General features: G+C 68.2%; 2 protein-coding genes across 5 annotated transcripts; one reads left to right on the top strand and one right to left on the bottom strand.

Moving 5' to 3' along the window:
- Nucleotides 1–869: 869 nt before the first annotated feature.
- Nucleotides 870–17,223, top strand: VASP (vasodilator stimulated phosphoprotein). Of its 4 annotated transcripts, none has more exons than XM_050927836.1 (13): nucleotides 870–967; nucleotides 10,232–10,403; nucleotides 11,208–11,376; nucleotides 11,623–11,686; nucleotides 12,183–12,226; nucleotides 12,685–12,920; nucleotides 13,203–13,327; nucleotides 13,646–13,706; nucleotides 13,962–14,013; nucleotides 14,333–14,378; nucleotides 15,337–15,412; nucleotides 15,925–15,982; nucleotides 16,279–17,223. In XM_050927836.1, the coding sequence occupies exons 1-13, from the start codon at nucleotides 933–935 to the stop codon at nucleotides 16,314–16,316; spliced, it is 1,176 nt and encodes a 391-aa protein (XP_050783793.1). In that variant the 5' UTR covers nucleotides 870–932; the 3' UTR covers nucleotides 16,317–17,223. The 4 variants fall into 4 exon arrangements, with proteins under 4 accessions (XP_050783793.1, XP_050783794.1, XP_050783796.1 ...); XM_050927837.1 differs by having other exon boundaries at nucleotides 13,965–14,013; XM_050927839.1 differs by having other exon boundaries at nucleotides 13,206–13,327.
- Nucleotides 17,224–20,770: 3,547 nt separating this feature from the next.
- Nucleotides 20,771–23,563, bottom strand: OPA3 (outer mitochondrial membrane lipid metabolism regulator OPA3). Its single transcript, XM_050927910.1, has 2 exons — nucleotides 23,378–23,563; nucleotides 20,771–21,328 (listed from the first exon to the last, which is right to left on the bottom strand). The coding sequence occupies exons 1-2, from the start codon at nucleotides 23,517–23,519 to the stop codon at nucleotides 21,000–21,002; spliced, it is 471 nt and encodes a 156-aa protein (XP_050783867.1). The 5' UTR covers nucleotides 23,520–23,563; the 3' UTR covers nucleotides 20,771–20,999.

Consider the following 23,563-nt stretch of genomic DNA (forward strand, 5'->3'; position numbering starts at 1 on the left):
CAACTGGGATCAAACAAGAACTAGAGAAGTTCATGCAGGGCAAGTTTATCAATGGCTATTAGCCAAGATGGACACGGACGCAACCCCATGCTCTGGGCGTCCCTAAACCTTTGACTGCCAGAAGCTGGGACAGGGGATCAATGATCATGGATCACTCGATAATTGCCCTGTTCTGTTAATTCTCTGTAAAGAATCCAGCACTGGCCACTCTCAGAGACAGGACACTGGGCTAGTGGGGCCATTGGTCTGACCCAGTGTAGCCAGTCTTATGTGGAGTTAAAAAATAGGCATAGCTGGGAGTACAACTCAGGAGTCCAGGCTCCCAGCCCCCTGCTCTAAGACACCAGACATCACTCCCCTCCCAGAGTTGGGCAGAGAACCCAAGAATCCTGGCCCCCAGCCTCCTGCTCCCAGTGCTAAGGTGGGCAGAGAACCCAGGAGTCCTGTCTCCCAGTCCCCCGCTTTCAGCGCTAAGGTGGGCAGAGAACCCAGGAGTCCTGACTCCCAGCCCCCCACTTTCAGCGCTAAGGTGGGCAGAGAACCCAGGAGTCCTGGCTTCCAGCCCCCCTCTCCCAGCGCTAAGATGGCCAGAGAACCCAGGAGTCCTAGCTCCCAGCCCCCCGCTCCCAGCGCTAAGGTGGGCAGAGAACCCACGAGTCCTGGGGGCTCCTAGTCCCTGCTCTCAGTTGGGCAGAGAACCCAGGAGTCCTGGCTCCCAGCCCCCCGCTTCCAGTGCTAAGGTGGGCAAAGAACCAGGAGTCCTGAGGGCTCTCAGTTCGGCAGAGAACCCAGGACTCCGGGCCCCCCCGCTCTCCCCCTTTGCAGAGGGCGGTGGCTGGGGGCGGGCCGAGCCGAGCCGAGCCGAGCGGTGCATTGTGGAGCCGCCGGAGCGCAGCAGGGGGTTGGAGCCCGCAGCAGCCGGGACTGGGACCATGCGCCCCCAGAGCCGGGGCAGCCAGGGGCCCAGGTAGGCGGGAGCCGCATGCAGCCCATGGGCCCCCGCCTCTGCTGCGGCCGGGAGTGAGCGCCCCGAGCCCGGCCTGTGCGCCCCCCGCCCGCCCCGGAGCGCCCCTGCCCGGTTCCGAGCGGCACCATGAGGTGAGAGCCCGGTCGTGCGCCCGGGGCGCTTTGTCCGCGGCCTGGAGGTCCCGGCGGGGGGGAGGACGCGCCCCTGGCCGGAAGCGGAGCCCGGAGCCCCCAGATCGGGGAGGGCTCCCCTGGGAATCACTCCGGTGCCTCCCCCCGCCCTTCTCCCGCACCCATCGTTGGGGGGGTGGGGCGCCTCCCGTGGGGCTTCGAGCCCCCACCGGTCCTGGCAGGGACTTGGCCTCCCTGCGCCCATCCCCGTGGCCCCCCGCCCAATAGCTGGAAGCCCTGAGGTTGGCCCAAGGGCAACACAGAACCCAGGCGTCCGGGGCGGGGCGGGTGTTGTGCAGCTAGTGTGTCTCGGGGGCCGCTGCGGGGGACCCCCAGGATGGCTCCTGACTGGGACAGCGTCTGCCTGGTTCTCCGTTGCCCCCCGTCCCCCCCAGCGGCGGGGCGAGGAAGCATAGAAGGGCCGCTGCTGCTGGGGGGTCCTGTGGGGCAGGGGCTGGCTTGTCTCTGATGTCACAGCCCGCTGTAGTGGGAGTGGGTGACATCACCTGCTCAGGGCTGTGATGTCATGGTTAACCACTGGGGGGGATAGAACCCAGGAGTCCTGGCTCTCAGGCACCCTCCCTCCTGTTCCAACCATTAGACCCCACTCCCCTCCCAGAACCAGGGACAGAATGCAGGAGTCCTGGTTCCCATCACCCCCCCCCCCCCCCCGCTCCCACTCCCAGAACCCAGGAGTCCTCGCTCCCAGCACATCCCCACCCACTAGACCCCACTCCCCTGTCCGCACTTGGAGTGTAGCCCTGTGTTTATCTGTGTGTGGGGGGGGTCCCAGGAAAGTCCCCCCCCATTCCCGTGCTCCGCAGCTGAGGGTGCCCCAGCTGTCTGTGCGAAGAGGGGGGCTGCCCCAGTGGTGACCCTCACTCCTGCGCCTGGGCTGGACTCAGCTGTTGGTGCTAAACATTCCAAAGCCGCTGGGGGGGGGGCCCAGCGCTGAGGGGGGGAGAAATGCTCCTGGTGTTTGAAATTCCTGCTCTGTTGGGCGGGACGGGGTCGGGGTGGACCCGTTCCTGAGCTGCCCTTTGACCCCCAGGCCTGGGCTACAGCAGCTGATGAGATTGGCAGGTCCTGGTGCCCCTGAGAGCAAAGGCCAGAGCCCCCAACTCAGCGATTTGGAACTGCTGGACAAATGGGGGGAGGGTTGAGGGTCGGGGCATTGGCAGAGCTTTGGGGGGAGGGGGAGCAGGAAGCCTCAGGAGTGAGGGGCACTGGCAGAGCACGGAGGGGGAGCCCAGGGCTGGGCTGGCAGGGGGCTGTGGGTTGGGAGTGAGGGGCAGTGGTTGGAGGGCAGATTGGTATCTTCCCAGGTCTGGTGCTGCAGCTCTGTGGCTTTGCCCTGGGGGGGAGGGCAGTGCTGGGGCTGTGGGGCAGACCGTGGGGTGTCTGACTTGGAGGGTGCCGGAGCCGCAGCGTCTGTGTATTGCTAAAGAACAGCCGGAAATGGCCACAGGCACATCCTGGCTTTCCCTTCCCTGTGGGGGTGGGGGGGGGCAGGGGCTCCACAGGCCCCTGGCCTGGGGCTGGCCTATAGGTCACAGGCCTGGAGGCAGCCTGGGCTGCTGGCTCCTGAGCTGGGGGAGAGGGGGAGTTGATCTCGGGCCTGGGGCTGTATCCCCCAGATGGACTGAGCCCTGCCCCCCCCCTCCCCAGGGCACTGGGGCCCTGCTTATGAATGCCAGGGCCTGACCCCCACCCCAGTGCATTCTGGGCCCCCTGTCTCAGCTTGCTGAGGGCAGAGGCTGCTGGGAGCATGGGAGGGGGGGGCTCGTATTGGGTCTGGGAGCAGCTGCAGTGGCCAGTGCTGGTCCGGGCTGTCTGCTCCTGCCTGGGCTTTGCTTGGGACACGGGTATCAGGCTGCCCAGCTCTCAGGAGTGGCTGCTGCTTGGACCAGGCGCTGGGGTCCCTGCCCCTCGGCTGCTGTCTGGGGTATTCGAAGGGTGAATGGAGGGGGCTCAACCTCCCCACCCCACACCCAGATGGGGGTCTCCCCACGGTGCCCTCAGCGCAGGCACGGGGGATGGGGCTGAGAGGGTTTGTTACACCAGAGCAGCCTGCGGCAGCTCTAGGGTCTGTCCAAGTGGGTCCCCTCTGTCCCCTGACCCCCATGGCCAGGCTGTGGAGAACCCCCACTCCCCCCCCCCATATGCACTGTACCACAGTGAGCAGGAAGTGACTCAGGGTCTCACCCAGGAAGTGGGTGGGGGTTGGGGAACAGGGACAGTCCCGTGGGGGTAGGGGGTGGCTCCTGAACTCAGGCCCCAGTTTGGCCAAAGCCCCTGGACTCTGGGGACGGTTGGAGCCAGAAGACCCAGGCCTTGCTTCACCCCAAATCCACCCACTTGCAGAGATGGGGCCTCCGGCCACCCCATCCCACAAGGCTGGGCTAGCAGGGGCTGCAGGGTAGGAGCCCAGGAGCAGGGATGGTTGCCCTGGGCCTGACTCCTGCATACTGGCATGCTCCTCCCCAGAGGCAGCTGCCTCTCCCTCCAGCTTTGATGCCTCCCTGAAGGTCAGGCCAGGCCTGATCCCAGCCCCCCTCCCTCAACCCACCAGTGACCGGTTGCCTGCCGGGGAGGGGCGTGTTATGGAGGTGGGTGAGCCGGGGGATGAGCTGGGAGCAGCGGGGTCTCAGCTCTTCCTCTGGTTTGTTTTAGCGGTGGGTGGGTTCCTGACCACCCCAAACAGGGTGATGGGGGTGGGGGCTGTGCCTGTTTCCCATTCTCCCCTCTCCTCCCCACCACCCCATCTGAGACAAACAGGCTCTATCCTTCAAACCTGCCCTTATATGGTCACAGATAGCCGCTCCCCCCCTTCCTGCTCCAGAGTCCGGCCCCCCAGGTGCTGCCTCCCAGGCTGGTGCCCCACCCCCTCTGGCTGGGGAGCTGTCCCATGTGGGGGGGAAGGGCTGGCCCTTCCCATGGTGCTGGGGGAGATGCTGGGAGGACCCTGGGGGAGGTCAGGCAGGGAACCCCAGGCTGGGCCTGGGGGGTATCAGGCAGGGAAGCCTGGGAGGAGCTAGTTGGGGGGGGGTGGATTTGTTGAGCTGGGTCCCTGGCCCACAGCCTGGGCTCCCTCAGTCTCTGGGCCAGCTGGCTGGGACCTGCTGCCTGCCAGCCTGGCAGCCGCTGCCACCACTCCCAGGGCAGCTGGGTGCCCCACAGGATCCTGCTGCAGATGGGCCTTGTGCCCCCACAACAGCGGCTGGGGTGGGGTTCTCCTCTTGGCATAGGGGAAACTGAGGCACGGAGGGGCAAGGACTAGCCTAGCTCATGCAGCCAGTGGGGGATAGAACCCAGGAGGCCCGGCTGCCTGCCCCTCCCTCTCCCGTTCCCGCAGGCTGGCGGAAGTGGCTCGTGGTCAGGGCCTGTTGGTCAATTGCCACCGGGCGGGCAGCCTGCGAGGCGCTGGAGGCTGGGCAGTGCCGGGGGAGGGAGGTGTCTGGAAGTCCTGGGGGGGTCACAGGGAGCCCGGGGGAGGGTCCCAGCGGCTCTCGGGGTGCTGCCAGGTTCCCGGTGTTGCGGTGTCAATGGGGGAGGAGGCAGCAGCCTGGGCACGGCCTCCCCTCCCCCGCAGCAGCTGGGCCAGGCCGGGGGCAGCCGCACCCTGTTTGGATTGTGGGAGCGGCAGCTGCTTCCGCTTGGCCCGCGGGTGCCGGGGAGGGGCTGGGAGCTGGCGACATGTGTCTGGGCGCCCCCCCCACCAGCCTGTCGGGCACCCTGGGGCTCGTCGGGGGAGGGGCAGGGGCAAATCTGGACCCCCAGGCCAGCGGAGCCTCCCCTCGGCCTTCCTGTAGGAGACATGCCAGGTGCCCCCGACAGGCTCAGAGCACACGGGGGGGAGGTGCCCCAGGTCCTGGGGGGCAGCGGGAGTGTTCAGGGGTCACCAGGAGCAGCAACTCAGGGTGTGAGTTGGTGTCACCTCGCCACTCTGCCAGTGCTCCTGAATCCCGACCCGCAGCCCCCTGCAATCCTCACCCTGCCCCCCAACTCTGCCCATGCTCCTGAACCCCGACCCGCAGCCCCCTGCAATCCTCACCCTGCCCCCCAACTCTGCCAGTGCTCCTGAACCCTGACCCGCAGCCCCCTGCAATCCTCACCCTGCCCCCCAACTCTGCCAGTGCTCCTGAACCCCGACCCGCAGCCCCCTGCAATCCTCACCCTGCCCCCCAACTCTGCCAGTGCTCCTGAACCCCGACCCGCAGCCCCCTGCAATCCTCACCCTGCCCCCCAACTCTGCCAGTGCTCCTGAACCCCGACCCGCAGCCCCCTGCAATCCTCGCCCTGCCCCCCAACTCTGCCAGTGCTCCTGAATCCCGACCCGCAGCCCCCTGCAATCCTCGCCCTGCCCCCCAACTCTGCCAGTGCTCCTGAATCCCGACCCGCAGCCCCCTGCAATCCTCGCCCTGCCCCCTAACTCTGCCAGTGCTCCTGAATCCCGACCCGCAGCCCCCTGCAATCCTCGCCCTGCCCCCCAACTCTGTCAGTGCTCCTGAACCCCGACCCGCAGCCCCCTGCAATCCTCACCCTGCCCCCCAACTCTGCCAGTGCTCCTGAACCCCGACCCGCAGCCCCCTGCAATCCTCGCCCTGCCCCCCAACTCTGCCAGTGCTCCTGAATCCCGACCCGCAGCCCCCTGCAATCCTCACCCTGCCCCCCAACTCTGCCAGTGCTCCTGAATCCCGACCCGCACCCCCCTGCAATCCTCACCCTGCCCCCAACTCTGCCAGTGCTCCTGAATCCCAACCCGCAGCCCCCTGCAATCCTCGCCCTGCCCCCAACTCTGCCAGTGCTCCTGAACCCCGACCCGCAGCCCCCTGCAATCCTCACCCTGCCCCCAACTCTGCCAGTGCTCCTGAATCCCAACCCGCAGCCCCCTGCAATCCTCGCCCTGCCCCCCAACTCTGCCAGTGCTCCTGAACCCTGACCCGCAGCCCCCTGCAATCCTTGCCCTGCCCCCCAACTCTGCCAGTGCTCCTGAACCCCGACCCGCAGCCCCTGCAATCCTCGCCCTGCCCCCCAACTCTGCCAGTGCTCCTGAATCCCAACCTGCAGCCCCCTGCAATCCTCGCCCTGCCCCCCAACTCTGCCAGTGCTCCTGAATCCTGACCCGCAGCCCCCTGCAATCCTCACCCTGCCCCCCAACTCTGCCAGTGCTCCTGAATCCCGACCCGCAGCCCCCTGCAATCCTCGCCCTGCCCCCCAACTCTGCCAGTGCTCCTGAATCCCGACCCGCAGCCCCCTGCAATCCTCGCCCTGCCCCCCAACTCTGCCAGTGCTCCTGAACCCCGACCCGCAGCCCCCTGCAGTCCTCACCCTGCCCCCAACTCTGCCAGTGCTCCTGAATCCCGACCCGCAGCCCCCTGCAATCCTCGCCCTGCCCCCCAACTCTGCCAGTGCTCCTGAACCCCGACCCGCAGCCCCCTGCAATCCTTGCCCTGCCCCCCCAACTCTGCCAGTGCTCCTGAATCCCGACCCGCAGCCCCCTACAATCCTCGCCCTGCCCCCCCAACTCTGCCAGTGCTCCTGAATCCCAACCCGCAGCCCCCTGCAATCCTCACCCAGCCCCCCAACTCTGCCAGTGCTCCTGAATCCCGACCCGCACCCCCCTGCAATCCTCACCCTGCCCCCAACTCTGCCAGTGCTCCTGAATCCCGACCCGCAGCCCCCTGCAATCCTCGCCCTGCCCCCCAACTCTGCCAGTGCTCCTGAATCCCGACCCGCAGCCCCTGCAGTCCTTGCCCTGCCCCCCAACTCTGCCAGTGCTCCTGAATCCCGACCCGCACCCCCCTGCAGTCCTCGCCCTGCCCCCCAACTCTGCCAGTGCTCCTGAATCCCGACCCGCACCCCTCTGCAGTCCTCGCCCTGCCCCCCAACTCTGCCAGTGTTCCTGAATCCCGACCCGCAGCCCCCTGCAATCCTCGCCCTGCCCCCAACTCTGCCAGTGCTCCTGAATCCCGACCCGCAGCCCCCTGCAATCCTCGCCCTGCCCCCCAACTCTGCCAGTGCTCCTGAACCCCGACCCGCAGCCCCCTGCAATCCTTGCCCTGCCCCCCCAACTCTGCCAGTGCTCCTGAATCCCGACCCGCAGCCCCCTACAATCCTCGCCCTGCCCCCCCAACTCTGCCAGTGCTCCTGAATCCCGACCCGCAGCCCCCTGCAATCCTCACCCAGCCCCCCAACTCTGCCAGTGCTCCTGAATCCCGACCCGCACCCCCCTGCAATCCTCACCCTGCCCCCAACTCTGCCAGTGCTCCTGAATCCCGACCCGCAGCCCCCTGCAATCCTCGCCCTGCCCCCCAACTCTGCCAGTGCTCCTGAATCCCGACCCGCAGCCCCTGCAGTCCTTGCCCTGCCCCCCAACTCTGCCAGTGCTCCTGAATCCCGACCCGCACCCCCCTGCAGTCCTCGCCCTGCCCCCCAACTCTGCCAGTGCTCCTGAATCCCGACCCGCACCCCTCTGCAGTCCTCGCCCTGCCCCCCAACTCTGCCAGTGTTCCTGAATCCCGACCCGCAGCCCCCTGCAATCCTCGCCCTGCCCCCCAACTCTGCCAGTGCTCCTGAATCCCGACCCGCACCCCCCTGCAATCCTCACCCTGCCCCCCAACTCTGCCAGTGCTCCTGAATCCTGACCCGCAGCCCCCTGCAGTCCTCGCCCTGCCCCCCAACTCTGCCAGTGCTCCTGAATCCCGACCCGCAGCCCCCTGCAATCCTCGCCCTGCCCCCCAACTCTGCCAGTGCTCCTGAATCCCGACCCGCAGCCCCCTGCAATCTTCACCCTGCCCCCAACTCTGCCAGTGCTCCTGAATCCCGACCCGCAGCCCTCTGCAATCTTCACCCTGCCCCCAACTCTGCCAGTGCTCCTGAATCCCAACCTGCAGCCCCCTGCAATCCTCGCCCTGCCCCCCAACTCTGCCAGTGCTCCTGAATCCCAACCTGCAGCCCCCTGCAATCCTCACCCTGCCCCCAACTCTGCCAGTGCTCCTGAATCCCGACCCGCAGCCCCCTGCAATCCTCACCCTGCCCCCAACTCTGCCAGTGCTCCTGAATCCCATCCTGCAGCCCCCTGCAATCCTTGGCCTGCCCCCCAACTCTGCCAGTGCTCCTGAATCCCGACCCGCAGCCCCCTGCAATCCTCGCCCTGCCCCCCAACTCTGCCAGTGCTCCTGAATCCCGACCCGCAGCCCCCTGCAATCCTCACCCTGCCCCCCAACTCTGCCAGTGCTCCTGAATCCCGACCCGCAGCCCCCTGCAATCCTCGCCCTGCCCTCCAACTCTGCCAGTGCTCCTGAATCTCAACCCGCAGCCCCCTGCAATCCTTGCCCTACCCCCTACTCTGGTGGTGCCCCTCACTCCTGACCTGCAGCCCCCTGCAATCTGCACCCTGCCTCCCCACTCTGCCAGCACCCCTCACTTCCCACCCACAGCCCCCTGTATTCCTCGCCCTGCCCCCCATCTCTGCCGGTGCCCCTCACTCCCGACCCGCAGCCCCCTGCCAGCCCAGCCTTGCCCTGCCCTCATCTCTGCCAGCACCCCTCATTCCTGAGCCACAGCCCCCTGCAATCCCTGCCCTACCCCCCACTCTGCTGGTGCCCCTCATTCCTGAGCCGCAGCCCCTTGCAATCCCCACCCCCCTACTCTGCTGGTGCCTCTCACTCTCGACCCGCAGCCCCCTGCCCTGGCAGAGACGGGGTCATGGATGAGCCCTGGGAGGTGGGGCGGGCTGGAGCTGGCTGGGCAGGCCCCGGGCAGGTTGCTGGGTGCTCCCCCACCCCCACTGCTCCCTGCGGCCCCTTCCCTGGTTGTTGGTTCCCCCCCTGCCCCACCAGCAGGGCCCATGTGCAGGGCGGCCGGACTTGCGTGACTCGGTTCCTGTGCGGTGGCCTGTGCCCGGCGTAATCTTCCTGCGGAGGAACCCCCCAGCCCCCGCCCTAGCGGCTGGTGCCTCCAGCCAGCGGCCCCCGTGCGGGAGGCTCTCGCCCCCTGCTGGCCGCTGGAGTGATACCAGCGATGGCGGGGGCTGGGCGGGGGGCTCTGGGTGGACACCAGTGTATTGGGGGGGGGGAGCTGCCCAGCAGCGGGTGAGGCCCAGCACCCTGCGATGCACGTCCTGGCTGGAGACCCTCGCCCTGTGCTTGGTGCCCGCCGGGGCTGGGGGTGTGGGGCTGGGAGCCCTGGCAGAGCAGACAGCTCGAGGTGGAGGTGCCACTAGTTCCCCTGGGCACCGCTGTGGGGTGGGGGCGGGGCAGCACTCTGGGGGGGCTCCTGGGCCCGAGGCTGGGACGTTCCCTCCTCATTGGGCAGCCTGGGTCGGGGCCAGGAGCTCCGAGGTTGTGGCCCCAGGGATGGTGTCTCTGCCCCCTGCTCTCAGTCAGGAGGGACCTGGGCCTGCTTCCCTCTGCCCCCAGGCAGTGTGTGTGGGGGGGGAGGCGCTTCTCCCCCTTGGGATCCCACCACTGGCACCTGTGCTCTGTGCTGCCGTCCCCAGGACCCAGCAGGCAAAGGGACATGTTGGCTTAGGGTCAGCCCCCAAACCAAACATCTCCTGGGGGCCCAGCCTCAGCAAAGGCCCCCACCCCGAGTCGGGACCTTGGATGGGGAGTGGGACCTGCAGCCCTAGCGGTGGGGAGGGGGGGCTATTTCCCAGCATCCCCAGGGAGGGGCCCCCCAACCCTCCAGCTGGCTGCCCCCACCCCACTTTAGGGTTTGCGGCTGTGAAGGTTCCTGGGATTTTGTGGCTGGTCCCACCAACTCTGAGCTGTGGGGCTGAGATCGGGGGCGGGGGGTCTAGAGGTTAATGGGGGGCAGACTGAGAGTCAGGACTCCTGGGTTCTGTGCCTGACTCTGCCATTCCAGTCCCCTCCCCGTGCCTCAGTTTCCCCTGTACAATGGGCTGATCCCTGTCCCCTGGGGTGCAAAGCCCCTCAGAGTGTCTGGGCCTGGAGTGCACTTAGGGTTCCCCTGGTGCTAAAGGGTGAGCTTGGGGGGTGCAGGGGGAGAGCTCAGCTGGTTCACTTTGGTGTGGGGAGGGGCCTCCAGGAGCTCCTCCCCCCACGTTCACTCCCTTCTCCCTCCGCAGCGAGACGGTTGTCTGCGCCACCCGCGCCACGGTGATGCTGTACGACGATGCCAACAAGAAGTGGGTGACGGCGGGGAGTGGCCCCCAGGCTGTCAGCTGGGTGCAGATCTACCACAGCCCGGGCAGCAACACCTTCCGCGTGGTGGGCCGCAAGATGCAGGCGGACCAGCAGGTGCAGGGGCTGGGCTGGGCTGGGCTGGGAGGGGGGCCCTGGGACCTGCCAGGGAACAGGGGCTCAGGCTGCGCCCCAGGGGAGGGACTGTTGGAAAAGGTGGCCCCATGGCCCTGCACCCCCTGTGATCTGCCCTGGGGTGGGGGCTGGATCACCCTAGGGTGAGGCAGAGCTGTGCATCGGGGGGCTGGCTCTCCTGGCCAGTGTTCCAGTCCCCCCACCCAAGTGCCCCCTCTCCAGAGATTGCAGCCTGTCCTGCCCCCCAGGCTTCCTCCCCCCCAGGAAATGTGGCCCAGGCCCTGACCTGTGGGTTTGGGGCTCGGACTGGGTGGCCCAGGAGCTGTGGGGGGAAGGCGGGCACCTTCTGCTGCCCCCTGCTATGGGAATTGTGGGCTTCACTCTGGTGCCAGAGGGCACTGCCAGCCCCCCATGCTGTGCTCAGCAGAGCCGGTGCCAGGGCTGGTGGTCCGGGCAGGGCTGAGCCCTCCCCGCAGCCCCTCCTGGCTCCCACACCGAGGGGGGGTCCTCAGCCCTGCCCCATCATCCTACCCTTGATGCTGTCCCCTGAGCTCGGGTGAGAAGCCAGGTGTCCTGCCCCCCTATGGCACCTGCCTGGTCCTGGCCCCAGCCCCTCCTGCCCCCGAACAGAGACATCCCCATGCCCAGGCCGGTGCCTGGGGTGCCAGCTGCTCTTGGTTGTGTCTCACCCCCTCCCAACCCCTATGGCCTTGGTATGGTCTCGGGGGTGGGGTGGGAGGCTGGAATCCCTTGGGCCCCCTGCTGACCCAGCTCCCCCCCCTCCAGGTGGTCATTAACTGTGCGATCGTGAAGGGGATGAAATACAACCAGGCCACGCCCAACTTCCACCAGTGGCGCGACGCCCGCCAGGTCTGGGGGCTCAACTTCGGCAGCAAGGAGGACGCCAGCCAGTTTGCCAGCGGGATGCTGCTGGCCCTGGACCGGCTGGAGGCGGGTGAGTGAGCGGTGCCCGGCCCTGCCCCCATCGCCCAGGGGCTGGGCACGGCTTGGGGGGGCTCAGGCTGGAGACGCGGGACTTTGGCCCCGCTGCAGTGCCCGGGTCTGGGGCGCTGGAGGGCGGGTCGCTCTGTGGGACTTGTGGCTGGGGATGGGGAGCCGGCGCTCTGATCTCTGGGGGGAGGGAGGCTTGGGGGGGGGAACCTGTTGTTGAACCACACCCCCATTATGTGTCCCGGTGCAGGCCTGGCTCCATCTGGGCCTCCCCAGAACGGCCCCTCCCCAGATGAGATGGAGCAGCAGAAAAGGTATGGTGTCCCCCCCCCCGCACCTGCACATACACACCTGTGCCCTCCCACCAGGTTCCCCCACCCCCTTCCCACACCCCCGCTGGCCTTGACGGGGTGGGGGTCTCAGGGGCCGTTACCAGAGAGGGTCTCTGAGGCTTGGTGGGCGAAGGGGAATCCGGGTGGCCCTGAGGTGGGAGTGGGGGGTACACGGCTCCTGCCCCGCCCCTTGGTGAGGGCTGCCCAGTTGCTGACGCCCGTGCCCCAGGGGATTACTGAAGTGACCCCCCCCCCAGCTAAGCCCCTGAGCGGCGGGGGCGGGTACAGCCGGCTCAGCCCCTAATCGGCTTGCAGCTGGTGGCGAGAGCGGCTGCCCAGCATGTGTGGGTTCGTGGTGTCGGGGATCCTGGACCCGGGGTCCCCCCAGGCCTCGCCGCACACGTGAGTGATGGGGAGGGGTCCCTGGGTATTTGTTCTCCTCCCCCCCTTCCAGTTCTCACCCCTCTTTGTCTCCCAGGCATCAGCTGGAGCAGGAACAGGAGCGCCGGGTGGTCAATGCAGGTGGGTAAGGCGGTGGGGGCAGGCGGGGGGGAGAGTGGGGGAAGGCGGGGGGGGAAGGTCTGGGGCAGGCGGGGGGGACAGCGGGGGCAGGCAGCTCGTCTCTGGCACTGGGAGTCGGGGTTGGTCTTTCGCACACGATCCCTCCTCTTGCCCCCCAGCTGTGTCTCTAGCCCCACAGGACTGTGCCCCTGTGTGGGGGGGGGCAGTCTCTCCCACCGGTGCCTCAACCCAGCAGGGCTGCCCCAGGCGTGGGGGTGGCTGCTGCGGGGGTGGGGGTCAGGGATTTAAATAATTGACGTGGTGGGGATTAGTTCTGTCCACTGGCCGGGGTGGGGAGGGGGGAGGGCTGTGCGGGGCCCCCAGTCCCCAGGGTGGTCTGGCTAAGAGGGTCCCAGTGGCATCTGCTCAGACCTTCCCCCCCCCATCCTCCTCTAACCCCCCTTGGTCTTGTGTGGCAGGAGCTCCAGCGACCCCTTCGGGGGGAGGCCCCCCACCGCCCCCAGGGCCTCCGCCCCCTCCAGGGCCGCCTCCGCCGCCTGGCCTGCCTGCCGCTGCTGGGGGGCCACCCCCTGCGACTGGGGGACCACCTCCCGCCCCTCCTCTGCCTGCTGCGCAGGGCCCTGGGGCGGGAGGCGGGGGGGCCACCGGCCTGGCAGCTGCCATCGCAAGTGCAAAACTCAGGAAAATCGCCAAGGTGGGTGGGGGGGACCGGGAGGGGTGGGGGCGGAGGCAGGGGGAGTGGGAAGAAGGTAGGGGTCAGGCGGCCCCAGCCCAGGCTGGGTCTGGCACTGGGAGTTGGGTTGGCCTGTTGCCCGCCCAGAGGGCACTGTGCTCCTGCCCTGGGGGCTGGGGGGTCCCCTGCAGGAGGGTGGGGGAGCAAGGCACTGAGCAGGGCTAGATCTGGGGTGGGTGGGTGGGTGGTGGGGGGATTGCGGTGCTGGGCCTGGTAATGACTCTGCTTCCTGCCCTCCGGCAGCAGGAGGATGGGGCCGGGCCGGCGGGGGGCAGCTCCAGCCCCGGGACAGCCCCAAAGACCGAGGCCAGCCGTGGCGGGGGGGGCGGGGGCCTGATGGAGGAGATGAGCGCCATGCTGGCCAGAAGGTGAGCGGGGGGAGGGGGTGCTGGGTCTCCATGTCGGGGGGCCTGGGTGGTGGTGGGGGGCTGGGGGCTCTGTGCCGGGGGGGAGAGGAGGGCTGCCCTGTGGGTGTGGGGCTGGGGCATGGGGAAGTGTGGGGGGGAACTGGGGGGAGATCCCAGACGTGTCCCCAGTGCTCACTTTGCCCTGCCAGGGGCTCGGGGCGTCACCCCGCTTGGCCGAATGGGATCTGTGCCTCCCGGCAGGGCTGGGGGGGCGGGTGACTCTTGGGGTGGGGCAGGCCTGGGGGGGCGCTAACCCGCTCTCCCCATCGCCCCCTGCAGGCGGAAAGCCACGCTGCCGGGCGAGAAGCCTGGGCCAAAGAAAGATGACGACGTTTCCAGCGTGAGTGTCCTGCCCCCCGTCCCGCGGCCACGCCAGGGCGGGGATCTCCTGTTCCTGGGGAGGGGGCGGAGGGGCTGAGCCCTGGGGCCTAGCGGGGTCTGTGCCGAGTCCCGGATCTGCCCAGCGGTTCAGGAGGGAAGTGGCCCCACTTCTTGGGGGGAGGGAGATCCCCAGGGCACCTGGAGGAGGGGGGAAGGGGGACGTGCCCACAGCCACAAGACCCAGTGACCCCACCCCACAACTGTTCTGTCCCAGCAGCAAGACGCCGCCGACCCCTCAGGTACTAGGACCCCGAGCCTGCCGAGTGGTGAGTTGCAGGGGCTCGGCCAGCCCCACAGACCCATGGCTCCCAGCGTACCCGGGGGGAGGACAGGTGGGGCAGGGCATGCTGGGAGCTGAACAAAGGGGGAGCAGGGGTGGGCAGTCCCCTCACCTGGGCATTGTGCTGCCTGGCACTGGCCAGGGGGCCCTGCGTGGGGGGGGGGGCGATGCATGGGGGGTGTTTACACCTTGTACACTGCTGGGGTGGGGGGCTGGGTGTCTGAGACCACCCTCACCCAAATTCCTCTCCCCATGGACCTCCTCGGTTAAAGCGCCAGGCGCCCATTTCTCCCCTCTCTCGGCAGACTCGGTGCGGAGGCCCTGGGAGAAGAACAGCTCCACCCTGCCCAGGTGGGTGCTGCCAGGCCGGCCCATGGGGAGGGTGGGGGGTCAGCGCGGTTGGAGCCAGGAGGGGCTGGGCCGGGGGTCTCTGCCTCTCTCCCTGCCCCGACCCCCCAGGTATAGTGAGACCCAGGAAAGCAGTGACTCCCCCAGCCCCCCCTCCCCCAGAGTAGCACCAGCCTCTCGGGGTAGTGCCCGGGCATGGGTCAGGGCACCGAGGTCATGGGGCAGATGCTGAGCAGACCAAGGGGTGTGAGGGGGGACACTAGGCCTGGCTCCAAGGGAGCAGGAGAGGGGTACCCTGGGCACGGGGGCTGGCGGAGCAGGGGCAACCCTAGAGCTGGGTGCAGAGGGGCCCCTGGAGGGAAGTGTGTGTGTGTGTGTGGGGATCCCATGGCCAGGGGGTTTCCTGCTGGGCAGTGGTGCCAGGGCCCAGAGTTGTCCCTGAGGCTCCAGCCTGTGGAGCTGGGCATGGGGCTGGCTGGGGTGTGGAGCATGTGCGGCTGGGGGCAGGGTCAATGCAGAGCCCAAGGGCGCAGAGCTGGGTAGGGCTGCAGCTCCCTGGCACTGTACCCGCTGGGCAGCAACCAGAGCCACATGGCCTGGCTTGGCCTCCCCTGATCCTTCTGAATATCTCCTCGCTTTGCTGCACCCTTAGCCACAGCATGGTACCTCAGTCCTACCGTGAATACCCCCTCATTGCCTGTGGGGAAACTGAGGCACCAGGCTTGGCACGGACTTGCCAAAGAGCACAGTAGCACAGGCGGGGAAAGAACCCAGGAATCCTGACGCCCCTCCCATAAGTGGGCTGCCTGTTAACTCTGGAGCCTAATGCTGGCTGTGTGTCACTCCGAGCTGTGGAGCCCGCTCAGTGGCAAGGCTCTCGGACGGGGGTGGGATCCCTGCCAAAGAGGAGCATAGAGCTTCCTGGAGCTTCTCACCCCTAACTCCTGCCCCTGCCCCCCAGGATGAAATCAGCTGCCCCCAGCAGCACGGAGGCCCCAGCCAGCACAGAGGACTCTGACCTGGAGCGGATCAAACAGGTACCAGGGTGGGGGAGGAGCCGGGGAGCCCGGCCCTGGGGTAACCCGGGGTTTGTTCCTAAACCTGGGACTCTCTGCTCGGCGATGGAGCAGGACCCCACGACTCTGAGCGTGGCGGCGAGGGTCTGGATTGGGCCGGTGCGGGGGGCAGGGCGGGTGGTGGTGGTGCTGGAGCCGGGGTTTGCATGGGGTGGGAGTGGGGGAGGGGCTGTGCAGGTGCCCAGTGATGGGGGGACGGATGCAGGGGGCTGTTGCAGGGTTTTGTATGGGGGGACACTGGGGGGAAGGGAGGGGTGCCGGGGGTGCAGGAGTGGCCCTGCATAGGGAATGATGCGGGGGGAAGGTGTCCAGGGGAGTGGGGGCGGAGTACTGGGGGGATGGGGCTACACATGGGGGGCTCTGGGGTGGGATGGGGAGGGGGCAGGGCTGCAGTCAGGGGTGTGGGGGGGAAGGGCTGTACACACAGGGGTGCAGGGTGGGCCGTGCCCCCCTAACGCTGCATCCTCGCCCAGGAGCTGCTGGAGGAGGTGCGCCGGGAGCTGCAGAAACTGAAGGAGGAGATCATCGAGGGTGAGCGACCTTGGGGGTCACTGAGCTTGGTTCCTGCCTGCTCGGGGGGGGGGGAGGAATGGCATGAGGGGTCTGGGGGGAGGGGGGCATTCTCTGTGCGTGCCCCCAGCCCCCCACTGATTCCCTAGCCCGAGCGAGAGCCGCTTCCACCCACAGGCTGGTTCAGCTCGGAGACCCCTGGCAGCTTCCAGGTGGCCGTGGGGCAGCCTGGCGCAGCGCGTCTCCCCCTCTGCCCCCCCACCCCCAATCTGGCCCCCAGCCTGGCCACTCACCCCCTCCCCTTTCTCTCTCTGCAGCGTTCGTGCTGGAACTGCGGAAGCGGGGCTCGCCCTAGCCCCCCCCCATCCCGCCCGGCCAGGGGTCCCAGGGCTGCCCAGGCTCCTGTGCGCCCGCGGGTTTATCGTCTTTGACACGCACCCCCCCCTCACACTTGAAGCCCCTCCCCCATGCATCCCCTCCTCCGGCTGGTGGTTACCGGGTCACCAGCCCCACTGTGCAATTCCAGGGGGTGGCCCAAATTCCTGGAGACCCCCCCCACCCCAAGGGCTGCCCCGGGAGCTCCCAGGCTGTGCCTTACCCCTGGGGCGGGAGCAGAGCAATAGCGCCCCCTACAGGCTGCTGCCTACCAAAGGGCCCCTCCCCCCAGAGAGCAGGACTGGGGGGTCTCCGGGCAAAGACGGTGTCATTCCTGCCCCCCAGGAGCAGCTGCAGAGCTGCCTCCCCTGGGGGCCCGGCCTGACGGAGAGATTCCCTGCAACAGCCCTGCCCTGCCCTGAATTGGAGGGCCAGGGCCGCCCAGGGATCCCCCAGCTGTACACCCCCCCGGGGATCCCCCCCAGTCCCGCCCTGTGTCCACTCACTGCTTCCCGGACCCCAGCTCTGCTGGGTTCAGTTTGTTTTATAGTTTTTTACACCGGGGGGGGGAGTTTTTTAATCTTGTACTTCGGGGGTGGGGGCCCCCAGCTGGGCAGTGACCACTGTCCTGAGGGGGGGTGGATCCTTTACCCCCCCTGGCAGAGGAGGGGCAGGCTCTCAGCTCTTTTCTATGCGGCTGTTAATGTTCACTTTATTTTTTTGGGTTGTTGGTTTTTTACTGATTTCTGGGGCATTTGTGCCCGGTACCAGGGTGAGACTCTTTTCCCCTCCCCTTCCCGTGCTGCCTGGCACCAGGCCCCCGCCTGGCACTGGGCACGGACCCTTGGTACCCAGTTCTGGAATAAACCTTTTCTTTTTGTAAGTTACCCTCCTCCCTCTGTCTCTTTGTGGGGCAGGATGCCTGGGTTCTATCCCTGGCCTGGGGAGGGGAGTGGGGGCTGGGGGGTTAGAGTGGGGTGGGGGGTTCAGGGGTCACAGCAGGGCCACTAGGGTCTACTGTTTGTGCCTTTGGGGAGGGAGGGGGCTGCATCAACCCCTCCCTGCCGGTCTGTACCTGGAGGGCAGAGGGGCTGCTGGAGCCTAGCATCACTTCCTGAGCCACACCCCAACTGTCCCCCACCGAGTGTCACCCCAGCCCTGTCAGCCAGTGCCAGGCTGGGCCCCCCATATACCCCTCAGTGTGCTCTGCCCGCTGTACCCACCCCCCCAGACTGGCACCAGGGCCAAGCTGGGGTCCTGTGGCCTCCCAGAGCCCTCCTGTGCCAGGTGCCTGCCCCAGAGCCCTGCTTGACCCAGTGGGGAGAGAGGAGGGGGACAGCGGGGGTGGGGGGGTGATGCAGCTGGGGGCTGCAGCTGCCTCCAGCCAGGCTGGGGGGTGTGTGTGTGTGTGGGCGGGGGGGGGGGCCCACAAAGGCCAGGACTATAATAAATTCCAGGTGCTCTGGGGAAACAGATCTGGGCAAACCTCCTATCTTCAGGGGGGTGGGGGGCAGCCCCAGGAGGTTACAGGGTTGTAACAGCCATAGGGGGATCCCCGCTGTGCCTGGAACCACCCCGAGCACCAACTGGGGCAGGTGGCGTTGGGGGGAGGGGCACAATAGCCCAGCTGGTGGCCTGGGCAAAGCCCTGGGGAAGGGTCCTGCCCCCCACAACACCTCCCCCCTCTCCCCAGACAGGGAGCCAGGTGCCTTGTCACCCCGTGGCCTTCTCATTCAACACAAGGAAGGGCTGAACTGGGGCTGGGGGAGTGGGCTGGCCTGGCTCCAGGTGGGGGGTTTGGGATGTAGGGCCCCACCCTTCCTGGGGCTTTGCCAGGGACACAACTCCCTTGTGGGAGTTCCTCCTGAGCCAGAGGCCTGGCCCAACTTGGGGGGTGGGGGAATCCATCTCCCAGTGGGGAGGGGGCGCAGGGCCCTTACTGGGGTCCATTGCTGGGCAAATTGCAGCTGTGATGCCATTTTGGTAGCTGTCCTCACCAGGTGCCAGCCAGCAGAGACCAGCAGCCCAGCCCAGTCCCCTGCCAACCTCACCCTGCTCAGCCCTGGCCAGGCCTGTCCGCCCCACTGCTAACCTGGCCCTGGGCAGGCCTGCCCCAGCGCACCCCTGCCCTCTGCCAACCTGTCCCATCTTGGCCAGGCCTGCCCTGCCCTACCTCTGCCAACCTGCCCCTGCTCAGCCCTGGCCAGGCCAGCCCCACCCCTGCCCTCTGCCAATCTGTCCCATCTTGGCCCCAGCCAGGCAGGCCCCAGCTAACTCCTGTCCTCTGCCAACCCATGCCATCTTGGCCAGGCCTGCCCTACCTCTGCCAACCTGCCCCTCCTCAGCTCCAGCCAGGCAGGCCTCAGCCCACCACCGCCAACCTCTCCCTGATCGTCCCCACCCTGCCCTCTGCCAACCTGTCCCATCTTGGCCAGGCCTGCCCTGCCCTACCTCTGCCAACCTGCCCCTGCTCAGCTCCAGCCAGGCAGCCCTCAGCCCACCACCGCCAACCTCTCCCTGATCGTCCCCACCCTGCCCTCTGCCAACCTGTCCCATCTTGGCCAGGCCTGCCCTTACCTTTGCCATCCTGGCCTGGCCCACACCCAGCCACCTGAACTCTGCCCCCTGGCCAGGCCTGCCCCAGCCAGCACCCCCTCCCCACACACACTTGTGGGGCAGGGCAGCCCAGGGGCAGTAGTTGCACATTGGCACCTCCTGTGCATGGATTTCCCAGGTTGGGGGAGTGCGTGGGGTGGGCAAGCAGGGGGTGGGGAGCAGGCGGCTGGTCCCTAGGGCTTTTCTCCAGCAGGGCAGCTGCCGACGGGCCCGTTTCTCCAGGCCCAGCCATACCGAGGCTGGGGGGGTCTGGCAAAAAGTTACCCTAAATCTGCCTCTCCGAGCCCTGCTCCCTGTGGCTGAGGGCCAGCAGGGCTGATGTGTGGGGTGGGTCCCTGTGCAGGGCACACCCATGGCCTGAACCCCCACCCCCAACTAACTGCTCAGAAACCAGCCCCAGGCCCCTAAATCAACTGGAACCAGGACCAGCACCACCCCTGCCCCCAATGCTCCACCCCACACGGCCCATCATGCAGGACCCTTCTTGCTCAACACCCTGTGAGCATGTGCTCCCCCACCCCCCCAATGGGATTGCATGGCCAGCAACTGCCTCCCAGACAGGATCAGCTCCAAGCCCTGCTCACCAGCAGCACCAGGGGGCTCTTGCTAAGGTCCAGAGGGGTGGAGCTGACAGGACACCTGGTGCTGGTCCCAGGGCTAGGGCCCCACACTGCCCAAGCCCTTGGCACCATCCAGGGCCAGCGTGGGACTTCCCAGCATCCCTACCCCCTTTGCCCCGGAACCAGGCCACCCCTGTACCCCGAGAACCAGGCCTCCCCAGCACCTCACTCCCACAGCACCCCTCCCCATCCTCCCCCAGAATCAGGCCTCCCAGCACTCCACTCCCCCAGTGCCCCTCCCCATCCCCCCCCCCCATCAGGCCTCCCAGCACCCCTCTCTCTGGCTCCTCCTGCTCAGGGCAGAGCCAAGCTACCAGGCTGGGTTAGTCCCTGGACTCAGTGCAGGGGGCTGAACTGCTGAGCCGGGGGAAGGATGCATTAGCCCAGCCCCCGCTGCCTCCAGCCTGCCTGGTCGTCCCCCGCCACCTCCCCTGGGGTAAATCCAGCCGAGTTGGTGGCTGGCCCTACAGCCTATTCCCCAGGGCTCATCCCATCTCCAGGCAGAAAGGTGACAGTTGTCCAGGATGGCCCCTGTCCCTGCTAGACCCAGCAGCAGGGCCCGGCCATGTGGGTCCTGTTGAGTTGGAGGAGCTGGGGAACCCTGGGCCTGTATGGAAGTGAGGGGGACACAGAGACCTCCAAGCCCCTGCCCTGCTGCATTAATCAGCTTTGCCCCTGCAGCCCCACCCAGTGGCTCCCCCTAGGAATCACTCTGGCCAGGCTGCCCCACGGACCCTGCCCCATGGAGTGCCCCCTGTGCTGGGCACCAGCCACTGCCAGGACACTTGGCCCCTGCAGGAAGAGTGAGACAGAGGCAGCACCACCACAGGCCAGTGCAGGAAGGGGAGGCAGCGGCACAGCCAGCCCAGATCCTGGCCCAAAGGCTGGGATCCCTGAGGGGGGCAGGGCCCTCGGTCAGTGGGGCAAGCCCCAGGGAGCACTTGGGGAGAGCAGGGGAAGTGACACTGAAGATCAGTAACGGCCCAGAAGGGAGGTGGATCTGGCTGGGCCCCCCACTGCCTGATGCCAGGACAGGTGCTAGGGAAGGGGCTGATCCCAGACCCTGGGGAAGGAAGAGCTGGGACCAGCTCCACTTTCTAGGGGAGCCCTGGGTGCAAATGAGTGACCTGTGGCTCCGCCCCTTTCCACAAGCCCCGCCCCTTTCCACAAGCCCCGCCCCAATCATGGCTCCACCTCCTCAGCAGCAGGTGGGTTTTAATGGATGAATATTTACACTGTAGAAATCTCGGACTCCGCGGGAGCCGAGGGGGGTCGTGAGCCTGGACCCCCGAGCCCACACGGGGGCCTGTCTCAGTCGCTTGGCCCAGTGCAAGCTCCGCCCGGCCCCAGCCAGCTCCGCACCCCAGCACTGGGGCGCAGGGCCCAGGCGCGCCATGCTCCTCCTTGGCAACCCGCCCCGGGGGCCCCTATTTCTTGGCACTGGTGGAGAGGTCCAGCAGCAGGCGGTTCACCTCGCGCAGCTGCGTGTCCAGGGTCTCCACCGCCAGGCCCAGCTCGGCCACCTGCTCCTGCAGGCCCAGCAGGGTGCTGCTCTGCTCCTCCTCCTTCCTCCTGGTGTTGGAGGCCTGGCGCGCGTACTCCAGGAAGATGCACAGGCCGCCCACGCCGAAGACGATGGCTTCGCCCAGCAGCTCCGCGCCCAGCTCCGCCGCCGCCTCCTCGTTCAGGGGCTTGATGGTGGCGCCGCGGAAGCCCATGATCCGCATCTTGGTTCGCATCTCCACCCAGTGGTACACTGCAGGGGGGAGGGGCATGAGGGGCGCTGCCAGCCCAGCCCTGGGCTCCCCCTCACCCAGCTCTGCCGGTGCCCCTCACTCCTGACCCGCAGCCCCCTGCTAGCCCAGCCCTGGGCAACACCCCCAGCCCTGCCAGTGCCCCTCACTCCCGACCCGCAGCCCCTGCCAGCCCAGCCCTGCCGGTGCCCCTCACTCCCGACCCGCAGCCCCCTGCTAGCCCAGCCCTGCCAGTGCCCCTCACTCCCGACCCGCAGCCCCCTGCTAGCCCAGCCCTGCCGGTGCCCCTCACTCCCGACCCGCAGCCCCTGCCAGCCCAGCCCTGCCGGTGCCCCTCACTCCCGACCCGCAGCCCCTGCCAGCCCAGCCCTGCCGGTGTCCCTCACTCCCGACCCGCAGCCCCTGCCAGCCCAGCCCTGCCGGTGCCCCTCACTCCCGACCCGCAGCCCCTGCCAGCCCAGCCCTGCCGGTGCCCCTCACTCCCGACCCGCAGCCCCTGCCAGCCCAGCCCTGCCGGTGCCCCTCACTCCCGACCCGCAGCCCCTGCCAGCCCAGCCCTGCCGGTGCCCCTCACTCCCGACCCGCAGCCCCCTGCTAGCCCAGCCCTGCCGGTGCCCCTCACTCCCGACCTGCAGCCCCCTGCCAGCCCAGCCCTGCCGGTGCCCCTCACTCCCGACCTGCAGCCCCCTGCCAGCCCAGCCCTGCCGGTGCCCCTCACTCCCGACCTGCAGCCCCCTGCCAGCCCAGCCCTGCCGGTGCCCCTCACTCCCGACCTGCAGCCCCCTGCCAGCCCAGCCCTGCCGGTGCCCCTCACTCCCGACCTGCAGCCCCCTGCCAGCCCAGCCCTGCCGGTGCCCCTCACTCCCGACCTGCAGCCCCCTGCCAGCACAGCCCTGCCGGTGCCCCTCACTCCCGACCTGCAGCCCCCTGCTAGCCCAGCCCTGCCGGTGCCCCTCACTCCCGACCTGCAGCCCCTGCTAGCCCAGCCCTGCCGGTGCCCCTCACTCCCGCCCCGCAGCCCCCTGCCAGCCCAGCCCTGCCGGTGCCCCTCACTCCCGACCCGCAGCCCCTGCCAGCCCAGCCCTGCCGGTGCCCCTCACTCCCGACCCGCAGCCCCTGCCAGCCCAGCCCTGCCGGTGCCCCTCACTCCCGACCTGCAGCCCCTGCCAGCCCAGCCCTGCCAGTGCCCCTCACTCCCGACCCGCAGCCCCCTGCTAGCCCAGCCCTGCCGGTGCCCCTCACTCCCGACCCGCAGCCCCCTGCTAGCCCAGCCCTGGGCAACACCCCCAGCCCTGCCAGTGCCCCTCACTCCCGACCCGCAGCCCCTGCCAGCCCAGCCCTGCCAGTGCCCCTCACTCCCGACCCGCAGCCCCCTGCCAGCCCAGCCGTGCCGGTGCCCTCACTCCCGACCCGCAGCCCCCTGCTAGCTCAGCCCTGCCGGTGCCCCTCACTCCCGACCCGCAGCCCCTGCCAGCCCAGCCCTGCCAGTGCCCCTCACTCCCGCCCCGCAGCCCCTGCCAGCCCAGCCCTGCCGGTGCCCCTCACTCCCGACCCGCAGCCCCCTGCTAGCCCAGCCCTGCCGGTGCCCCTCACTCCCGACCCGCAGCCCCCTGCCAGCCCAGCCCTGGGTTCCTCCCCCACCCCCGGCTCTGACTCCCGCCCCGCAGCCCAGCCCAGCCCAATCAGGGAGACGTGGGGGGGGGGGGTCAGGGGTCACTTCATGGCTTTGTCTTATGGGCGCCAATTCAATGTCAGCCGTGGGTCCGCCCATGGCCTCCGCCTATTGGCCCTCTGGCCCCACGCCCCGCCGCCACGCTCCAACCATTGGTTCAAGGGACCCCAGTTCCGCCCCGCGCTCCCATTGCCCGGCTAGGCTCTTTGCCCCGCCTCCACAATTGTCCCATTGGCCTGCTCGGATCCAGCTCCGCCCCCATACCACCTCCATTGGCCCTCCACTCGCTCTGTCCCGCCCCCACATGCCTCCCATTGGCTCAAAGTGCCCGCAACCCCGCCACATTGGCTCAGCGCCCCGCGCGCGGCCCATCACTCACGCTGCGCCGGCGGCCCGCAGACGTAGGCCCGGAAAAAGGGGCTGGCGCGAGCCCCCGCCTTGATGCGCGCGGCCAGGGGCCGACTCAGCTGCCGTACGCCCAGGTACAGGAGCTTCGCGATGGGGAACGCGCCGGCCACCATCCTCCCTCCCGGCGGCCCCGCGCCGCGCTGCCGTGACGTCAGCA

This window comes from Gopherus flavomarginatus, chromosome 18 (genome assembly GCF_025201925.1).
Source record: "Gopherus flavomarginatus isolate rGopFla2 chromosome 18, rGopFla2.mat.asm, whole genome shotgun sequence".
Classification (NCBI taxonomy): Eukaryota; Metazoa; Chordata; order Testudines; family Testudinidae; genus Gopherus; species Gopherus flavomarginatus.